This window comes from Bos indicus, chromosome 6, assembly GCF_029378745.1.
Source record: "Bos indicus isolate NIAB-ARS_2022 breed Sahiwal x Tharparkar chromosome 6, NIAB-ARS_B.indTharparkar_mat_pri_1.0, whole genome shotgun sequence".
Taxonomy (NCBI): Eukaryota; Metazoa; Chordata; class Mammalia; order Artiodactyla; family Bovidae; genus Bos; species Bos indicus.
The window spans coordinates 57,609,448-57,628,374 of record NC_091765.1 but is presented as its reverse complement, the minus strand read 5'-3'; the positions used below and the strand labels follow the sequence as shown (position 1 = coordinate 57,628,374).

At 44.1% G+C, this 18,927-nt stretch overlaps 1 protein-coding gene across 8 annotated transcripts in view; it reads right to left on the bottom strand.

The window, feature by feature from the left end:
• PGCKA1 (PDCD10 and GCKIII kinases associated 1) overlaps window positions 1-18,927 on the bottom strand; it is an 81,964-nt gene that overhangs the window by 2,745 nt on the left and 60,292 nt on the right. For 5 of the 8 annotated variants that reach the window (XM_070791269.1, XM_070791271.1, XM_070791272.1 and 2 more), the window contains one exon: window positions 393-446. The exons of the other annotated variants lie outside the window; for them this stretch is intronic. In XM_070791269.1, the coding sequence (XP_070647370.1) occupies window positions 393-424 (32 nt within the window). In that variant the 5' untranslated portion in view covers window positions 425-446. The remainder of the gene's footprint in view (window positions 1-392; window positions 447-18,927) is intronic. 8 annotated transcript variants of the gene reach the window in all.

Sequence of the window (18,927 nt, the reverse complement as noted above, 5' to 3'; positions counted from 1 at the left end):
TTCATGTTGCCCAAATTTTTATGACATAGAATCTGGACAAAATTAAAAGCACATACATGACTGGGGTGATTTATTTTCAGTGATACCATTTCAGGCATCTTCTAAAATTCAAGCTTTTCTTTGCACTGAAACTCTCTGGAGAAATGTAAATTCAACCCAAACCAAAGTCAGCCTCAGAGAATGACAGTGTTCCCAACATGCTCGGAGAACTGCACAAAAATTTTTTTAAAATCCAGCCCCTGTGTTCTTTTAAATAATATTAATGTGGTTCCAAACTCTTAACTTCCTGGCAATGCTAGTCATGCCCCAAGTTGGAAAATGGCATTGAATCCATGCAGGATGTTTAAAAGTGCCTTCGTGATAATCACAATTTCCCATATTTTCAACTTTACCTTTGTATCATTTTACAGCACCTGCACCCCATCTGGATTACTTTTTGTTATCATCTGGGGAAAAAAGAGAGAAGTGTGAATGACATTTTACTTTTTTTTAAATAAAAATTGTTGGTTTTATTGTGGGAAGACATTGGTTTCTTTGCAGTCAGAATGAAGGAGCGGCACAATTTAATTCTATATAAATGAGTGAATATATAAAGTATCAAATATAAACAGTAGTGTAACAAGAAAATAAATTGACAGAAATAATCATTCAACTACTGGCAATAATTAAGACTACCATTTGAAAGATCTTCTATAAATAAAGAATGAAAAAATACTGTCATAAGATTTTATAGCACACAATTGTATTCCATCCTAATTTATTACTATTATAGTTCCTTCTTCGGTATTAGTGAACACATATCATAGCCTGTTAATTCACTGTGTTTATTATGTGAACCCTCACAGGCAAAAAATGTCTTAGAACGCCAACACCTACAATAAGCTGCTTTAGTAAGACAAAAATCTTCAATGTTTATTTCATTCACCACTTTGGGATTTTCCTTTTGTATTTTAAGATGAATCAAGCTATCCCTCTTTCCTTTTTCTGCAGGAGGAATGGACAAATGTAAGGTAGCCAAGTAGTCAAAGCACACCAAGGAAAGGCAATAATCACACTGTGAGCCCGGGGAACCAGGTCACACTCTCAGGGCGGAGAGCTGTTTAAGATATAAGGGAAGCTGAACCTTCACAGAGGCTTCCCAGGTGGCTCAGGGGTAAAGAATCCATCTGTCAACGCAGGAGATGGCAGTCCCAACCCTGGGACTAAGTCGGGACAGTCGGGAAGATCTGCTTTTGGACAAAATGGCAACCCGCTCTAGTATTCTTGCCTGGAGAATCCCATAGACAAAGGAGCCTGGCAGGCTATAGCCCATAGGGTCGCAGAGTCGGACATCACTGAGGACACCTGTAGGCAGGTAGGCACCTCCACCACACGGGCTGTGCTCTCCAGCCCCATCCTGGCCAGAGACTTCTGCTTCTCTCTGGCTGAGGTGCCTCATCTGTGCAGAGAGTGGAAATGGCTAGCTGCAGGCACTTGCAGTCTGGACTGGACGCAGGCAGCTGAATAAGATTTCAATAGGAATTGTTTGCCTTTTCTTTCCTAGATACTTAAAGTCAGTAGAGTTACAGTTTTTTTGGAAAAGGATAACATGTGAGTAGGGAGGACACTGGTTACCTGGAATACCTTCACATATCTAAAATCACCGATTCAGTATTCGCAAACTAGTCTCTGTGCCAGACCTTTCCCTGACTCTGGGAGTTACATATGTCATCTTCATTTTGTAAATGAGGGAAAACAGGTTAACCAATGCCAGAGAAAGAAAGGTGGGATTGAAAAGGACCTGTGTTTTCTTCCATTGCCTTCTCCATGGGACTTGGACTTAACCAGGGTGTTAAGCCCTGGTACAGCAGTAGGCGCTACAAGAGAGCAGAGAGGCTTCCTTGCCCAGGGGTTTCAGTACTAGAGGATGTCCTGGGCTCCCCTGGTGGCACTAGTGGTAAAGAACCAGCCTACTAATGCAGGAGATGTAAGAGATGTGGGTGTGATCCCCTGGGTCAGGAAAATCCCCTGGAGGCGGGCATGGAAACCCATCCCAGTGTTCTTGCCCTGGAGAATCCCATGGACAGAGGAGCCTGGTGGGCTTTGGTCCATGGCGTTGTAAAGAGTAGAACACCACTGAAGCGACTTAGCACAGCACTAGAGGATGTCAGGATAGGGCAGAGGATCCCAGCTACAGATCCACGTTCCATGTTACAGACCCGTGGAAGTTACAGTTGAGTCATCATCACAAGCTTTATGTGGACTAAAGTGAAGTCACTGTCATGTCCGACTCTTTGCGACCCCATGGACTGTGTAGCCTAACCAGGCTCCTCTGTCCATAGGATTTTCCAGGCAATAGTACTGGAGTGGATTGCCATTTCCTTCTCCAGCGGATCTTCCCTACCCAGGGATGGAACCCAGGTCTCCCGCATTGTAGACAGACGCTTTACCGTCTGAGCCACCAGGGAAGTCCATGTGGACTAAACTGCTCCTGTTTTGCCTTTCCCATCACAAGGCATGGACGCTGAACATCACAAGGTCAAAGACATGCCCCTTGGGGCTTCCTGGTGGTGGATGGATTTACCTCTGTGCTGCTTTCATTTCCCGCCTGCCTTCTGTCCCCTGCCGGTTCCCAAGTTACATTTTTTCCCCTCAAGATTGCCCTTTGAATGAAACCTTCTATTCATGTAGAAACCAACCATGTTGTTCTGGTCTTTTCTCTGAAAATCCTAGAAATTAGCATGGAAGAATCTTTAAGTCATCCTCCATGTCTAATAGTTACCAACTTGAAGCAGACAAGCCAATGACAGAATTGAAAGCCCCAGTCCCTTTGTCTCCATAAGAAGCGCATGCTAGAGAGAGAGAGGGATCACTTATTGTTTCTGTTTTGGTTTTTCTTTCCTCTATTTTTTGATCTTGCCACTCAGCACACAGGATCTTCGTTCCTTGACCAGGGATCAAACCCGTGCTCCCAGCAGTGGAAGCCTGCCTGGTGTCTTAACCACCTGACTTCAGGGAAGTCTCAGGGATTGTTCATTGTTGGCTGTGTCACTGCCTTCTCTGTTCTCTCTCCTTCCTTCTTTCAATCATGAATGGATTTCCAAGGATTCTACTTTATAAGCCTTTAACCACAGAGAAAATGACCAGTACCATTTAAGAAGTATAGATTAGCTGGTTGATAAATCTAGAGGGAAGTAGTTTTATACCACCTCCCTCCCCAAAGATATCCAGTATCCACATCCTAATCTCTGAAACTTGTGACTGCTACCTCATATGACCAAAAAAACAAAAAAAAAGTCTTTGCATATGTGATTACAGGTTTGAGATGAGGAGACTGTCTGGATGATCTGGTTCTGGCCCTAGCTCTGCCCTGTAACTCTGGGCCTCAGCTATTTCATCTATAAATGGGGATAATGATGTATCTACCATGTAGCATTGTTGGGGATTATACGAGTTAACATTCATAATAAGCATATACTTATTACTCAGCTCTGTCTGGATACAGCATGTTTGAAAAAAAAAAAAAAAAAAAAAGCTTTTCACCTAAGGAAGAAGTACTTTAGTTGCCATGACATATGCCTACAAACAAGAGCATTAACAGTACCAAGTTATACCTGTTTCCAGATAAGGACCAAATGGTATATTTCTATCAACTGTGGCACCAACTGAAAGACACATACCCCAAGTGCAACAAGAGTTCCGCAAGACAGAAATCACAGTGGGCTTAGCCAGCAGTATGTGTACAACCTTTTCCTTTTGCAAAGCACTCTCAATGGAATCACTCCATTTTCCAAGCCCAGGGTTTTGTTTCCAGCCTCCGCTCCCCACTTACATCCATTTTCTGTAAATAATTCATATGTCAGCTTGATAAATCTGTTCAAGAGCCCCCTGTACCCCTCCTCCCTGCCATCACCCCCTCCCCTCCCTCCATCTCCACAACCTACTCTAAAATCCGGCCTCTTTCCACACTGGCAGTATCTTTGTTTATCTTGGAATCTGTTTTTAAAAAGTCAAGAGGATAGGAGGCAAGAAAAAGTCAAAGAAAAAAAAAAAACAAAAAACAGGCTTTGAAGTGTTTGAGAGAGGGCAGACCGCAGTCTTAATAATGTAATTGAAGCAACTGCGAGGTATGAATCACTGAAAAATGTCAGGTAGGTCAACTTTAGGATCATGGGTTCAAGTGTTGTAGGTGGGGAAGGTTTCCTTCTGAACAGAAGAAAGAACAAAAGAGGCTGGTCTTGAGCAACACCTTGCTTTCCCAGTGTCTCCCAGGCTGACCAAGGTCGACCTGACCCCACCCTCTGCCCCTGTGGCTTTGGCCACACTCACAGCCATGCCGGGAACTGAGCTGACTGCTGAGATTCAACTTCTCTGTTTCTTAGAGAATTGACAAGTCACCTGTGCCTTTCACATTACCCTTCCCTCCTCGCCCACCTCCCTGGAAAACCACAGGATCTATATTTTTCTTCAAAGCCATGTAATTATAAAAGGTGTTTTGATGATCCTCCCCAGCCCCTCCACCTTTCACTGCCTCCCTTTAGGGTGCACTCTTGGGTTTCCTACAGACCTAGTCCTGTACCCGAGGGCCATGCCCTGCACCTCTCCCCAGCCCGGTGCCTCTTCCTGGTTAGAGGTCCTGCCCTCGCTCACACCCTGCCATCCTGTGTTCCCTTTTGCAGTGACATTCCTTCTCTCAGTGAGACAGGCTCTAAGGTCCAAGGTCGAGTGACTGCTGACGAAAAGGGTGGGGACTAATGCATTTACACCCAACCCCTGCCTGCCTGTGTCTACAATGATTCTTCCATAAATGATGATTCCTAACATCAAATCTGATTTATTTCTCTTTTCATGTGTCACTCCCACACCTATATCTTGCTTTTAGTGAGGTCTCCCATTTCCAGGTGCAAAAAGGAAATATTCCATGTCCATTTCCCATGGAAACAGGGAAACAAAATATACTCTTTTGAAGTAAGACTAAGTTCAAAATGGGCAGTTTGTCTTCTTTCCCTTCCCCGTCACTGTGACAACAGCTGGGTCAGAGGTGAGAACTCAGTTGTCCAGTGCCCTTTATTATGGAGCAGAAGCAGAATTTGCTTTGTCTTTGGAGTATAAAAGAGCAACAGAGAAGCAAAGGGCAAAGCAACCATCATCTGGTTTCCATAGGAGAAAAGCAAACACCATTAGGACGGTGTGTCCACCCACTTCGGCGCCTGCCCCTCCTGGAGTCCTGTGCTGGAGGTTGACTCTTGTCCTGTGTTTAGGGTTGAAATTAAACAGTCCTGTGTTTGAAGATGGTCATGCTAAGACCCCATCAGTTACTAGTCAAGTATTCTTGCTGGAAAATCCGGTTCCACAAGGGGGTTGGTGACGGAGGTAGGGAGAAATGAGGAGGCCAGGGGTGGGAGGGTAAGGGGCACAGGAGTTGTGCAACCAGGCAGAGAAATTAACTGAGCATTCATCAGGAAGTCAAGGAATACAGAAAGAGGCTCAACTCAGCTGGAAAGGGCTGCCTTTGAATAGTGATGATCTTAAAGAATGACACGCACAGGTCAACTGACACAGGACCAGCTTGTAGGCGTCCTACTGGCCCATCTGGAACAATGGGAGCATCGCAGCAAGCACAGACACAAAGGAGTGTAATACACTGACTAAAACAAGGATCTGCGAATCCTCAGGATATAAATTTAAAAAAGGGAGAGCTCTGACTTACAAGTAGAAAGCCTGCTAACAAACAGAATTATATAAATCACCATTAGACAACCATCACCTTAATAGTTGACTCAAGCAAGAATCATCAACAGATGTTTAGATCAGTGGGTAAAAACCTGAAGAAAATGGGATATTTAACCTCAAAGTATTGGCACTGGCCAAAAGTTTGCTTAGGTTTTTCATAACGTCATACCAATGAACTCGTTTGGCCAACCCCAATAGCTCCCCTATACATGTTTGGGGTAAAATAGTATGCTTACAGTGGAGGAACCTGGGTCACAGCACCAAAATCAAAGAACCAAGGGTAATACCGCGAGTAAGAGTTATACCGTGAGAGTAGTCAATAGCCTCAGAGGTGGCGCACCGGGAACTTGGCCTCACTTCTGTGATTTTTCTGTCAAAGAGTATTATCTGGATTGAAGCAGGAGGCAACACCAGTCAAACACAGCTTAAGGGGTATTTTGCAAAACAATTGGTCTGTACTCTTTCCAAAATGTAACTTTAGGAAAAAAAACAAAGACAGACTGTGGGACTATTACAGATTAAAGAAGACAAAAGAGACATGACATGAATGCAATGCATGATCTTTTGGTAACAGGTCATTATTGCCACAACTGGTGAAATCTGAATAAGGCCTGTAGATTAGGTAGTAGTATTAAATCAGTGTTAACGTCCTGCTTTGGATCATTGTACTGGAGCTATATGAGAGCATGCCCTTTTTCTTAGGAAGTATTTCACAGTGATGTATTTAGCAGTAGAGGGACATGGTGGTATCTGTAACTTATTAAAATAATTCAGGGAAAAAAATGTGTGTGTATGTGTGCACAGAGAAAGAAGAATAAAGCAAATGTAGTAAAGGTTAACATTTGGGGACTCTGAGTAACTGAGGGTCCTTTGTACTTTCCTTGCAATTTTTCATTGTCTGATATGATGTCAATATCAAAAGTTAAAAGGAAAAAAAAAACCCACTAATCTGATGTCAGTTTCTGTTCTGCTTGTTCCTGGGCTAGGACCCAATACCAACAGAAAACCATTGCGATTAAGCCATTCCCTCTAAAGAAGCACATGGGGAAAGGTCTTGGAAAGGAGCTCATCGAAAGCCCACTAAGCTTTCTGCATTTCGCTGTCATTCTGTGTATGTACCGAAGACCTTTTCTCAATAGCCAGCCCCAGGCACTAGAACTCTGAAGGCAAAGAAGATGTTTCCAGTCTTTGGGCTGCCCCACCTCAGAGGGGATTTGGTGTTTGTCCAGGGCTTTGGTGTTTGTCAGCTGCCTGCCTAACCTAGGGCAGCCTCTACCTGTATGGAGCATGTCACATCTGTTATTCAAATAAAGGGATGACTGGTGAGTGACAGAAGTGAGTGAATGAATGGTGAGTATGAGATTTTATAAATTATTCCAGTAGAAGGTCTACCACTTTCCACAATCAAATCTCAACTCTACCCGGTGGTCCAAAATCAAAAGTCAAGTGCATGGCACAAGCTAAGAGAGATAGGAGGGACCGTGGTTCCCCTTCCCAGCTTGGGAATTACTTTATGTAATTCCAAGGGTTAAGGGTGTCCTGCTTCGAGGGCTCTAGTCAATGGGCTTTCATGGCAGCTGCTGGCAAGTGAGTTGAGTTGATAGAAGTTGAAGTGCTTGGAAAAGACACAGTAAAATCAAACACTTAAATTTCAACTCTGTTGTGATAAACCAAGTTGCCAATGTTTAGAAAACAGTCCAGGATTTCATCTTAACCTGGCTAGCAGGTGAAGCTGAAAAATATTTAGTGAGTCACTTCTGGGTACTGACCTCTTAGACTCAAGAGGAGTAGATAAAAATAACTACCAGGCATTGAACAAATCATGAGGTGCCTTATAAAAGAAATTAAAAGACTGCCTGCCCAGCTTCATAGACAGTATTTAATTTATGGTGGAAAAAGGACAAGAAGATAATTCTTGACTACTAAATCAATCTGTTTCCTCAGCAGAACCATATTCTCCTTTCTGAGCAGGCTTTGCAAACTCTCTGGGACAACATTTTTTGGTGTTTCCTTTTCTCCTAAAGAGGTTGAGCTTCAGTAATTTTGGAGAAAGACTATAAGACTTTATTATCAGCACCATCAAACAGTCCATTTGATGCACTCCTAGTAGTCAATGTGCTACCATATACGAGTCAGCATCACCTAGAACTGGGCTTCATGGGATATCTGTGCAGCTGCTGCTGCTGCTAAGTCGCTTCAGTCGTGTCCGACTCTGTGTGACCCCATAGACGGCAGCCCACCAGGCTCCCCCATCCCTGGGATTTTCCAGGCAAGAACACTGGAGTGGGTTGCCATGTCCTTATCTGTGTAGCTGCTGCTGCTGTTAAGTCGCTTCAGTCATGTCCGACTCTGTGTGACCCCATAGACGGCAGCCCACCAGGCTCCCCTGCCCCTGGGATTCTCCAGGCAAGAATACTGGAGTGGGTTGCCATTTCCTTCTCCAATGCATAAAGGTGAAAAGTGAAAGTGAAGTAGCTCAGTTCTGTCCGACTCTGAGCGATCCCATGGACTGCAGCCTACCGGGCTCCTCCGTCCATGGGATTTTCCAGGCAAGAGTACTGGAGTGGGGTGCCATCGCCTCTCCGTATCTGTGCAGAGATGTGTTCAAATGTTCGTCCCCGACTCCTGCCAAAGGGTTCCCTCAAACAGGTGGGAATGGGAATAGCAGAGATTAAAGATGAACACATTTGCAATTATGAAAAAGAATGATTCCACCCTGTTTAATTCAGTATTTCCCAAAATTATTTGACCACAGAACTTCCCTTCCCCCATCAGATCAGATCAGATCAGTCGCTCAGTTGTGTCCGACTCTTTGCGACCCCAAGAATCGCAGCATGCCAGGCCTCCCTGTCCATCACCAACTCCCGGAGTTCACTGAGACTCACATCCATCAAGTCAGTGATGCCATCCAGCCATCTCATCCTCTGTCGTCCCCTTCTCCTCTTGCCCCCAATCCCTCCCAGCATCAGAGACTTTTCCAATGAGTCAACTCTTTGCATGAGGTGGCCAAAGTACTGGAGTTTCAGCTTCAGCATCATTCCTTCCAAAGAAATCCCAGGGCTGATCTCCTTCAGAATGGACTGGTTGGATCTCCTTGCAGTCCAAGGGATTCTCAAGAGTCTTTTCCAACACCACAGTTCAAAAGCATCAATTCTTCGGCGCTCAGCCTTCTTCACAGTCCAACTCTCACATCCATACATGACCACAGGAAAAACCATAGCCTCGACTAGACGAACCTTTGTTGGCAAAGTAATGTCTCTGCTTTTGAATAAGCTATCTAGGTTGGTCATAACCTTCCTTCCAAGGAGTAAGTGTCTTTTAATTTCATGGCTGCAGTCACCATCTGCAGAGATTTTCGAGCCCAGAAAAATAAAGTCTGACACTGTTTCCACTGTTTCCCCATCTATTTCCCATGAAGTGGTGGGACCAGATGCCATGATCTTCGTTTTCTGAATGTTGAGCTTTAAGCCAACTTTTTCACTCTCCACTTTCACTTTCATCAAGAAGCCTTTAAGTTCCTCTTCACTTTCTGTCATAAGGGTGGTGTCATCTGCATATCTGAGGTTATTGATATTTCTCCTGGCAATCTTGATACCAGCTTGTGCTTCTTCCAGCCCAGCGTTTCTCATGATATACTCTGCATATAAGTTAAATAAGCAGGGTGACAGTATACAGCCTTGACATACTCCTTTTCCTATTTGGAACCAGTCTGTTGTTCCATGTCCAGTTCTAACTGTTGCTTCCTGACCTGCATACAAATTTCTCAAGAGGCAGATCAGGTGGTCTGGTATATTAATAACCAATAGAATTTATGTTTTGTGGAACTTTGGGAAAAACAATTGTCATGGCATTTCTAATTGTCAGGAAGGGTTTTGTGCCCCTAACTAATATTGTCAGGAAGGGCTGGTGTTTGTGAACTCAACCAGGCGAAGTCCATGCTGGGTATAAGAAATCCACCTTCCAGCAGGAGCTTCATCATCAACTGTGCACATGTGGGAAAGTAGTGTAATCTCTCGATCCCTCAGGTTCTTTATCTCCCCAGTGAGTCCCTGACATCAAAGGTCTCTTCCAGATTGAACAATGGGGGCGGTGAATCAGTGAAGCAAGTGTCCTCAACTCATGACCTCTCTGACTTGGGTCACACACTGTTAGCACTGAACACCCAGACAAGGTAGGTACCGATATGACCCTTCTGCAGGTGGGAGCCCTGCTCAGTGGTTTGTGAACTACCACATCCCTATACTGATGGGGGTGTTTGGGTCCCAAGTCCACACTCACCTAGACCCATGATCCTAACTGAATGTACAAAGCTTCTCTTCCTGTTTCCTCCCTTCAGGCCCCAAGTTCTCATCTCATTCCCTGAGGTCTGCAGCTCTTTGAAGAGGTCTTCTTGGCTTCTTTGCCAGAGAATATGAAGCGACTGAGTGTATACACACACACAGAGCTGATCAACACCCTGTAGCCTTGAGATAAGAGTCAGTGTGTGTAACTGCAACTTCCCTGGGAAGGGCAAGGACTCAGGTCAGGAGGACAAAGAAGTATGTGCTGGACCTCTTCACTGGAATGGGCTGGGGAAGTGTGTAAGAGTGTGTGTGTGTGTGTGTGTGTGTGTGTGTGTGTGTGGCAGGGCTGGGGTATGTGTGAGGCAGGATGGAATTTGTAAGCTTTTGAGAAAATCCATAGTATCAGCAATTCAGCACCATGGTTAAATGAGTAATTTAGGGTGAGTTTGGGTTCCAACACTGCCTCCACCACTTATTAGCTTTGTGACCTCTGTGCAAATTTCTTAGCCTCTGCAAACTTTACCTGTCTAATCAGCAAAATAGGAAAGGTAACAATTCCTGTTTATCAGGATTGTTTCAAAAATTAGTGAGATAAAAGTATGTATGGCATTTATTATGTCTGGCACCCTGCCAGTGCTTATTAATGATTATAAATAATTAACATTCTATTGTTTAATATGCATCAAGTACTGTTTTAAAAAAATTCATGTATTCATTTCAACTCCACAATAACCCTTGAAGGAAGAAGCCAGTATTTTATTTGTTTGTTTGTTTCTTATTGGCTGCACCATGTGGCTTGAAGGATCTTGTTTCCTGACCAGGGAATGAACGTAGGCCATGGCAGTAAAAGCTGCTGCTGCTGCTGTTGCTGTTGCTGCTAAGTTGCTTCAGTCGTGTTCGTCTCTGTGTGACCCCAGAGATGGCAGCCCACCAGGCTCCGGAGTCCCTGGGATTGTCCAGGCAAGAACACTGGAGTGGGTTGCCATTTCCTTCTCCAATGCATGAAAGTGAAAAGTGAAAGTGAAGTCCGACCCTCAGCAACCCCATGGACTCCAGCCCACCATGCTCCTCCGTCCATGGGAGTTTCCAGGCAAGAGTACTGGAGTGGGTTGCCATTGCCTTCTCCAGGCAGTAAAAGCAGAGCGTCCTAATCAATGGACTGCCAGAAAAATCCCTATTATTATTTTAACTGAAGGATAGTTGATTTACAATATTATATTAGTTTCAGGTGTACAGCACAGTGATTCAATATTTTGTAAATTATTTAAAGTTACCACAAAATACTGGTTACATTTCCCTGTGCTGTACAATATGTCCTTATTGCTTATCTATTTTGTACACGATAGTTTTAATCACATGCCACCGCCTGGCCCCTCCTCTCCTCCTTCTGCCCACTGTTAACACCACTAGCTTGTTTTCTGTATCTGTGAGTCTGTTTCTGTTCCGCTGTATTCTTTTGTTTCATTTTTGAGACTCTACATATGAATAAAATCGTTCAGTATTCGTCTTTCTCTGTCTGACTTCTTTCACTAAACGTCATACTCTAGGTCCATCCATGTTGTTGTAAATGGCAGAGTTTAATTTGTTTTTATGGCTGAATCATATTCCATTATATTACATATATCACACCTTCATTATCCATTCATCTGTTTATGGACACTTAGGTTGCTTCCATATCATGGCTTCCATAAACAGTGTTGCTATGAACATTGGCGTGCCTGGATCTTTTTGTACCAGCGTTGTAGTTTTTTTTTGGATATATACCTTGGAATGGAATTGCTGAGTCATATGGTAGTCTATTTTTAGTTTTCCGAAGATCTTCCATACTGGTTTCCATAGTGGCTGCAACATTACATTCCTACCAGCTGCGTACAGAAGTTGGAAGCCAGTATTTTATGGATAAGTAAGCGGATATATAAATTAGAGAGTGGTTCCCAGGTGGCACTAGTCATATAGAAGCCACCTGCCAATTCAGGAGACATAAGAAACTCGGGTTCAATCCCTGGGACAAGAAGATACCCTGGAAGAGGGCATGGCAACCCATGCCTGGAGAATCCCACGGACGGAGGAGCCTGGCGGGCTGTTACAGTCCATGGGGTCGCACAGAGCTGTACATGACTGAAGCGACTTAGCGCACACAGGCACAGTGTACCTATTATAATTCTGCTGTTACTGTTTTCATTATTAACATTAACTATATAATATTTATATATTATATCTTTCTTATTATATTAATATAATACCATAATATCTCTTACTAGGTTCTGTTCATTTCTGAGTCCACAGAATTTCACAATAAGCAGCAGCTTGTGATCCAGTATGTTTTGCAAAAGGGAACTGGATCCTCTTGATTTGGGTTCTGATAGAATATCAAGGAGAGTTAAGAAAGTCTAAAGTGAACAATGCAAAGAAACAGAGGAAAACAACAGAATGGGAAAGGCTAGAGATCTCTTCAAGAAAATTAGAGATACCCAGGGGTCATTTCATGCAAGGATGGGCACAATAAAGGATAGAAATGGTATGGACTTAACAGAAGCAGAAGATATTAAGAAGAGGTGGTAGAAATATACAGAAAAACTATACAAAAAAGGTCTTAATGACCCGGATAACCATGACTGTGTGGTTACTCACCTAGAGCTAGACATCCTGGAATGTGAAGTCAAGTGGGTCTTAGGAAGCATTACTGTGAACAAAGCTAGTGGAGGTGACAGAATTCTAGCTGAGCTATTTCAAGTCCTAAAAGATGATGGTGTTAAAGTGCTCATTACGTCACTCATTACGTCAGCAAATTTGGAAAACTCAGCAGTGGCCACAGATTAGAAAAGGTCAGTTTTCATTCTAATCCCAAAGAAGGGCAATGTTAAACAATGTTCAAATTATTGTATAATTGCACTCATTTCACATGCCAGAAAGATTATGCTCAAAATTCTTCAAGCTAGGCTTCAGCAGTACATGAATTGAGGACTTCCAGATGTATAAGTTGGATTTAGAAAAAGCAGAAGAACCAGAGATCAAATTGCGAACATCCTCTGGATCATAGAAAAAGCAAGGGAATTAAAAAAAAAATCTCCTTCTGCTTCATTGACTATGCTAAAGCCTTTCACTGTGTGGATCACAATAACTGTGAAAAATTCTTAAAGAAATGGGAATTAGGTTTACCTGTCTCCTGAGAAACCTGTATGCAGAACAAGAAGTAACAATTAGAACGAGACATGGAACAACAAACTGGTTCCAAATTGGAAAAGGAGTCCATCAAGGCTGTATATTGTCACCCTGCCTATTTAACTTCTATGCAGAGTACATCATGAGAAACGCTTGACTGGAAGAAACACAAGCTGGACTCAAGATTGCAGGGAGAAATATCAACAACCTCACATATGCAGATGATACCACTCTAATTGCAGAGAGTGAAGAGGAACTAAAGAGCCTCTGATGAAGGTGAAAGAGGAGAGCGAAAAAATTGGCTTAAAACTCAACATTCAAAAAGTAAGATCAGGGCATCCAGTCCCATCACTTCATGGCAAATAGATGGGAAAAATTGGAAATAGTTACAGATTTTATCTTCTTGGACTCCAAAATCACTGAGAACGGTGACTGCAGCCATGAAAGTAAAAGACACTTGCTCCTTGGAAGAAAAGCTATGACAAATCTACACAGGGTATTAAAAAGGAAGTCAACTCTGACTACTAACTGGATGGACTGATGCTGAAGCTCCAATACTTTCACCACCTGATGCGAAGAGCAAATGCATTGGAAAAAGACCCTGATGCTGGGAAAGACTGAGGGCAGGAAGAGAAGGGGAAAACAGAGGATAAGATGGTTGGATGGCATCACCAACTCAATGGACACGAGTTTGAGCAGATTCTGGGAGATAGTGAAGGACAAGAAAGCCTGGAGTGTTGCGGTCCATGGGGTTGCAAAGTGCCTAACACCACTTAGGGACTGAACAGTATTTCATACATGTGGTTTCATCTATTAGCCACCAGATGGCAGTATATATTGGGTATTTAATTTCAAGGGAGGGACTTAGTATGCGAAAGGCCTTAAATACAGGAGAATTAGGGCTTAAACAGTGTAGGTGCTCTGCCATGTGGCGAAGTTACAGAGTAGGTGATTTGGTAAACATTCAGATAATTATTGTGTTAAGTTCTGGTAGCCACGGTACCACCTTATGGCAGAGTTTCCTCCAGCTCTGGCTGGGCACGGGATTTACTCTGTAGCCTGGCCAGACCATGGATGGGTCAAAAGACTCCTGCAATTCTACAGACACCTCTCTTCACACAAATGGGATCTGATGCCTGGATGAAAGTTTTGGGGAAGGACTAGGGGAGGCAGGATAGGATATGGAAGGGTTCACTTCCTGCCCTGGGTTAGATCTGCTGCAGCTGGACCTGTCCATTTCACCGTTCCTTCCCTAGGGCCATCCTTGTGCTTGCCCCAGACCCTGTGTGCTGCCCACGGTGTGAGCTGGTCTTGGGGCCCCATCTTCTGGATGAGGGTACATGACCATATTCTAGGGGGTAAAGATAAGCTATAAAATAAATCTGGCCCAGTTCAAAGGTTTCTGGGGAAGAAGCCCATTACTTTGTATTTAAAAGAAATTCAGAATATTGTGTTTGAAAAGGCAAATTGTGCCTCAATTATTAGAATTAAACAAAGGTATGCAGAAATTTACAAGTTCTGTTGGTAACTTGTGGTCAGCCCTCTAGACCAGGTCCTTCTTCCTGTACCCTGGGGAGAAAGGTTCTAGGGAAAAGTTTGAGAAGCTATTCCCCTATTGTCTGGACTGTAAATTCCTGGGGGTAGGCTCCTACTTAGGTCAGGAGGGGTGCAATTCATTACTGAACCAAGGTGTGCAGGTGACAGGGGTGGGATCCTGGGGGACATTGAGAGGCAGAGGGCACCAGGGCCATCAGGCGTCCTCCTGGGTCTGTGTGGGGCCTGATAGCCTGCATTTCCAACAAGCTCCCAGGTGGTGCTAACACTGCTGTCTAAGGACCGCACTCTGAGAACTACAGCTTTATGGTTTTAAGGAAATAAACGCAGGCAGGAGTCTTTGTTTTGCCAATGTTACTGGTTGGTCTAGGCGAGCTCTACTTAAAGGGAGAGGCCTAACACTCTAAGAACTCTGTGTCTTGGGGAATTTCAGGCAACAGTGAGGTGGTTACCATTACCACTGGCCTCTTTCGGTGACAGATGGCATGGCCCAAACCAAGTTGGCCAAAACATAACTTTATGTTGGTCAGAAACTAATACCAGTAATCACTGCTTCCAATTCCACTGCCAATGGGCGCAGCTTATAATCCTGTTAAGTTTCTAAAAATTCTGTTCTTCAGAATTTGCTTTTTAACAGTTTTTAACTTACGTTCCTCTATCCTTCTCTATGGGTACTATAACAGGAGAAAGTGAAAATAAACCAAGTGTCCAATAATAAAGGGATCAGTTTGGACAACCTAAATGTTTACTAACTGAGGAACAGTGGAAACAAACCCAACTAATAGTCGAAACAATGCCAGCATCGGGCCGGTCCACTGCCTGTCTGCTCTTCGATCGGTCTCTGCCTCCCTTGCCCGCTCAGTTTTTCAGGGCACCCTAACACTGAGGAGCCCTTGTCTGGATCTGGGTGAGTCCCACCAGTGGAAGGTACTGGTGGAAGAAGGAGAGGATGAGGGAAGGCAGGGTCTGGTTCCCTTCCTCTCTCTGCTTTGGACGGCATCCTGCTCATCCCGGTAGTGGCCAGCTCTCGTCCACAGCAAGAGATGTGCAAGAGCCCCACCCGCTATGGTGCCTCACCAGGCTCCAGCCACCGACCCAGCACCTGGTTCTGGGCTCCCCTTAGGATGGTAATGTCTTCCTGCCTTGACCATCTCCGTGTTTAACTCAGCATCTCATTTGGTTTCCCAGATCTTCCAATACCCACATAACCCACTGACTATAACATCCTTCTGTTTGAAAGGAAGAGTTCTCATTCTTGACTGGACCTTCTCTAATACAAATAATATCCTGACTAAAGGCTTCCTGTGTGTGAAGTCGCTCAGTCGTGTCTGACTCTTTGCGACCCCGTGGACTGTAGCCCGCCAGGCTCCTCTGTCCATGGGATTCTCCAGGCAAGAATACTGGAGTGGGTTGGCATTTCCTTCTCCAGGGGATCTTCCCAACCCAGGGATTGAACCAGGGTCTTCTGCATTGCAGGCAGACGCTTTATCCTCTGAGCCACCAGGGAAGTTCTGGCTTCCTAGCTAGTTATTAAGTGATATACAATAAGAGTGTTGAACTCTGTACAGATGGGTAGTATCCAATGTACTTGCTGCTAATTTCTGATGTAGGACAAGTCATGGTGGGTGTCAGTGGTGGTTGGGGAAGGGACTTTAGCCCCTCCGTCATCTCCGTCAATTTCTCTTGCCTTTCCCACCCCAGATCAGTCTGTTTACTGTGCAAAACAACTTCTAGACAAGTCTCCTGTCTTCCCTTCTAAGCTCTGAAACCTTCCTAGTAGATAGATATTCTAAAACTGCCACTGGAGAAAGTATAGGGAACACATGGACCTTCACACTATTTTCAGTAATCTCATGAAAATACTCAATATCATTAACACATATGGGTGACTGTGGTTAATAAATAAGTTTAGGTGTCTCTTATGTCTGCTGAAATATGAAGGGCATTCTCTATTATTCATGTGGGTGCTATTAATCTATTCCCCATTATCAATGTAGTAGCAGGAAGTTTATTTTTAATACACCCCCAAATCCTTCAGTTCAGTTCAGTTCAGTTGCTCAGTCGTGTCCGACTCTTTGTGACCCCATGAATCGCAGCACACCAGGCCTCCCTGTCCATCACCAACTCCCGGAGTTCACTCAAACTCATGATCATTGAGTTGGTGATGCCATCCAGCCATCTCATCCTCTGTCATCCCCTTCTCCTCCTGCCCCCAATCCCTCCCAGCATCAGAGTCTTTTCCAATGAGTCAAATTTTCGCATGAGGTGGCCAAAGTATTGGAGTTTCAGCTTTAGCATCAGTCCTTCCAATGAACACCCAGGACTGATCTCCTTTAGAATGGATTGGTTGGATCTCCTTGCAGTCCAAGGGACTCTCAAGAGTCTTCTCCAACACCACAGTTCAAAAGCATCAATTCTTTGGCACTCAGCTTTCTTCACAGTCCAACTTTCACATCCATACATGACCACTGGAAAAACCATAGCCTTGACTAGACGGACTTTTGTTGGCAAAGCAATGTCTCTGCTTTTGAATATGCTACCTAGGTTGGTCATAACTTTCCTTCCAAATCCTTCAGGGAGTCTCTAATTCAACAGTTGAAGACAGTATCTATAACTCTTAGAGCTGGGAGTCCAGATATCACCATGCATTTATCAGTTGCTTTTGAAATATGTTTTGAGGAAGTCTTGCAAATGACCACAGACAGCTCTGAAGTGAAAGAGACATTACAGAGAGCTCAGCTAATCACATATACGTGCGTGCATGCTCAGTTGCTCAGTCGTGTCATAGACTGTATTGTAGCCCATCAGGTTCCTCTGTCCAAGGAATTTCCCAGGCAAGAGTGCTGGAGTGGGAGGTCATTTCCTACCTCAGAGGATCTTCCTGACCCAGGGATCACATACACAATCTCACTTAACATGACAGACTATCATCAATGATATGGGATTAGGTGTTTACCATGAATTCTGCTACTTGGGTAGAAACTTGTTCACTGATGAACTAGTAGACCATGTCACTAGTAACCAAACCAAACCACATGTGTTCAGGGATAATGTCCACAGCACAAACACTCAGGCTCAACTGAAGATGGGGACAGGCCATCACCTTCTGGGTGGCTTTTAGTTTCTAAGAATATGAACAAGTACACTTTGGAGACTCTTCAGATAATACAATTTGAGAAGACTTTTAAAATTTGAAGTGAAGATGATGTGTTTTCACTTAACACGTGCAGTTCTATGTCTTTTTCATGTGGGATTCGGTGGCCCCCCTCCCATCACACTCTTGACCACCCGTAATCACAGTATCATCTGACATGACTCATCTCAACTCAGCTTGTTGGGCTGATCCTCTTGACTTTGACTTAAGTTATATAGGAAGCTCAGCATCACTAATCTTTAGTAGGATATCTGCTTAAACTCATCAGAGATACCCTTGCATTATTAGTTCATAATTGATTTCATTTTTATAGCCACCTCAACAGAATGACTGGTCAAAGAATGTGTGTAAAAATCATATCTGGTTCTAGAAGAAGAGGACGAAGAATTTTAAGACCCAGTAGATAGAGGACAGTCTGTCTATCATAATTAAGGGAGTGGGCTCTGGAGTCAAAAGTCTGGATTGGTCTGACATAAGCTGGATGATCTTGAGTAGCTTAACCTCTCAGAGTCTAAGCTTTGCCAGCCACTAGATAGGGAAACAGTGACACGGAATTGTGAAGGGTTCCTCTGAGAACCACACGACTTATACATGTGATGGACCTGGCAGAGTGTGACTAGCAAGTAGCAGGTTCTTAATAGATGTGGGCTGCTCTCACCTTCATGGTCATCGTCTATGAGAAAATTTTTTAACCCTGGCCTAGGAGAAGGTAATGGCAACCCACTCCAGTATTCTTGCCTGGAGAATCCCATGGACGGAGAGCCTGGTAGGCTGCAGTCCATGGGGTCGCTAAGAGTCGGACACGACTGAGCGACTTCACTTTCACTTTTCACTTTCATGCATTGGAGAAGGAAACGGCAACCCACTCCAGTATTCTTGCCTGGAGAATCCCAGTGACAGAGGAGCCTGTTGGGCTGCCGTCTATGGGGTCGCACAGAGTTGGACACGACGGAAGCAACTTAGCAGCAGCAGCAGTGACTTTTAGACACAGAGAACAGAAATGGGTGATGTTCTGACCCAATCCTCCCTGGAATCCCACGAGAGTCAGGCGTGTCTTCAACA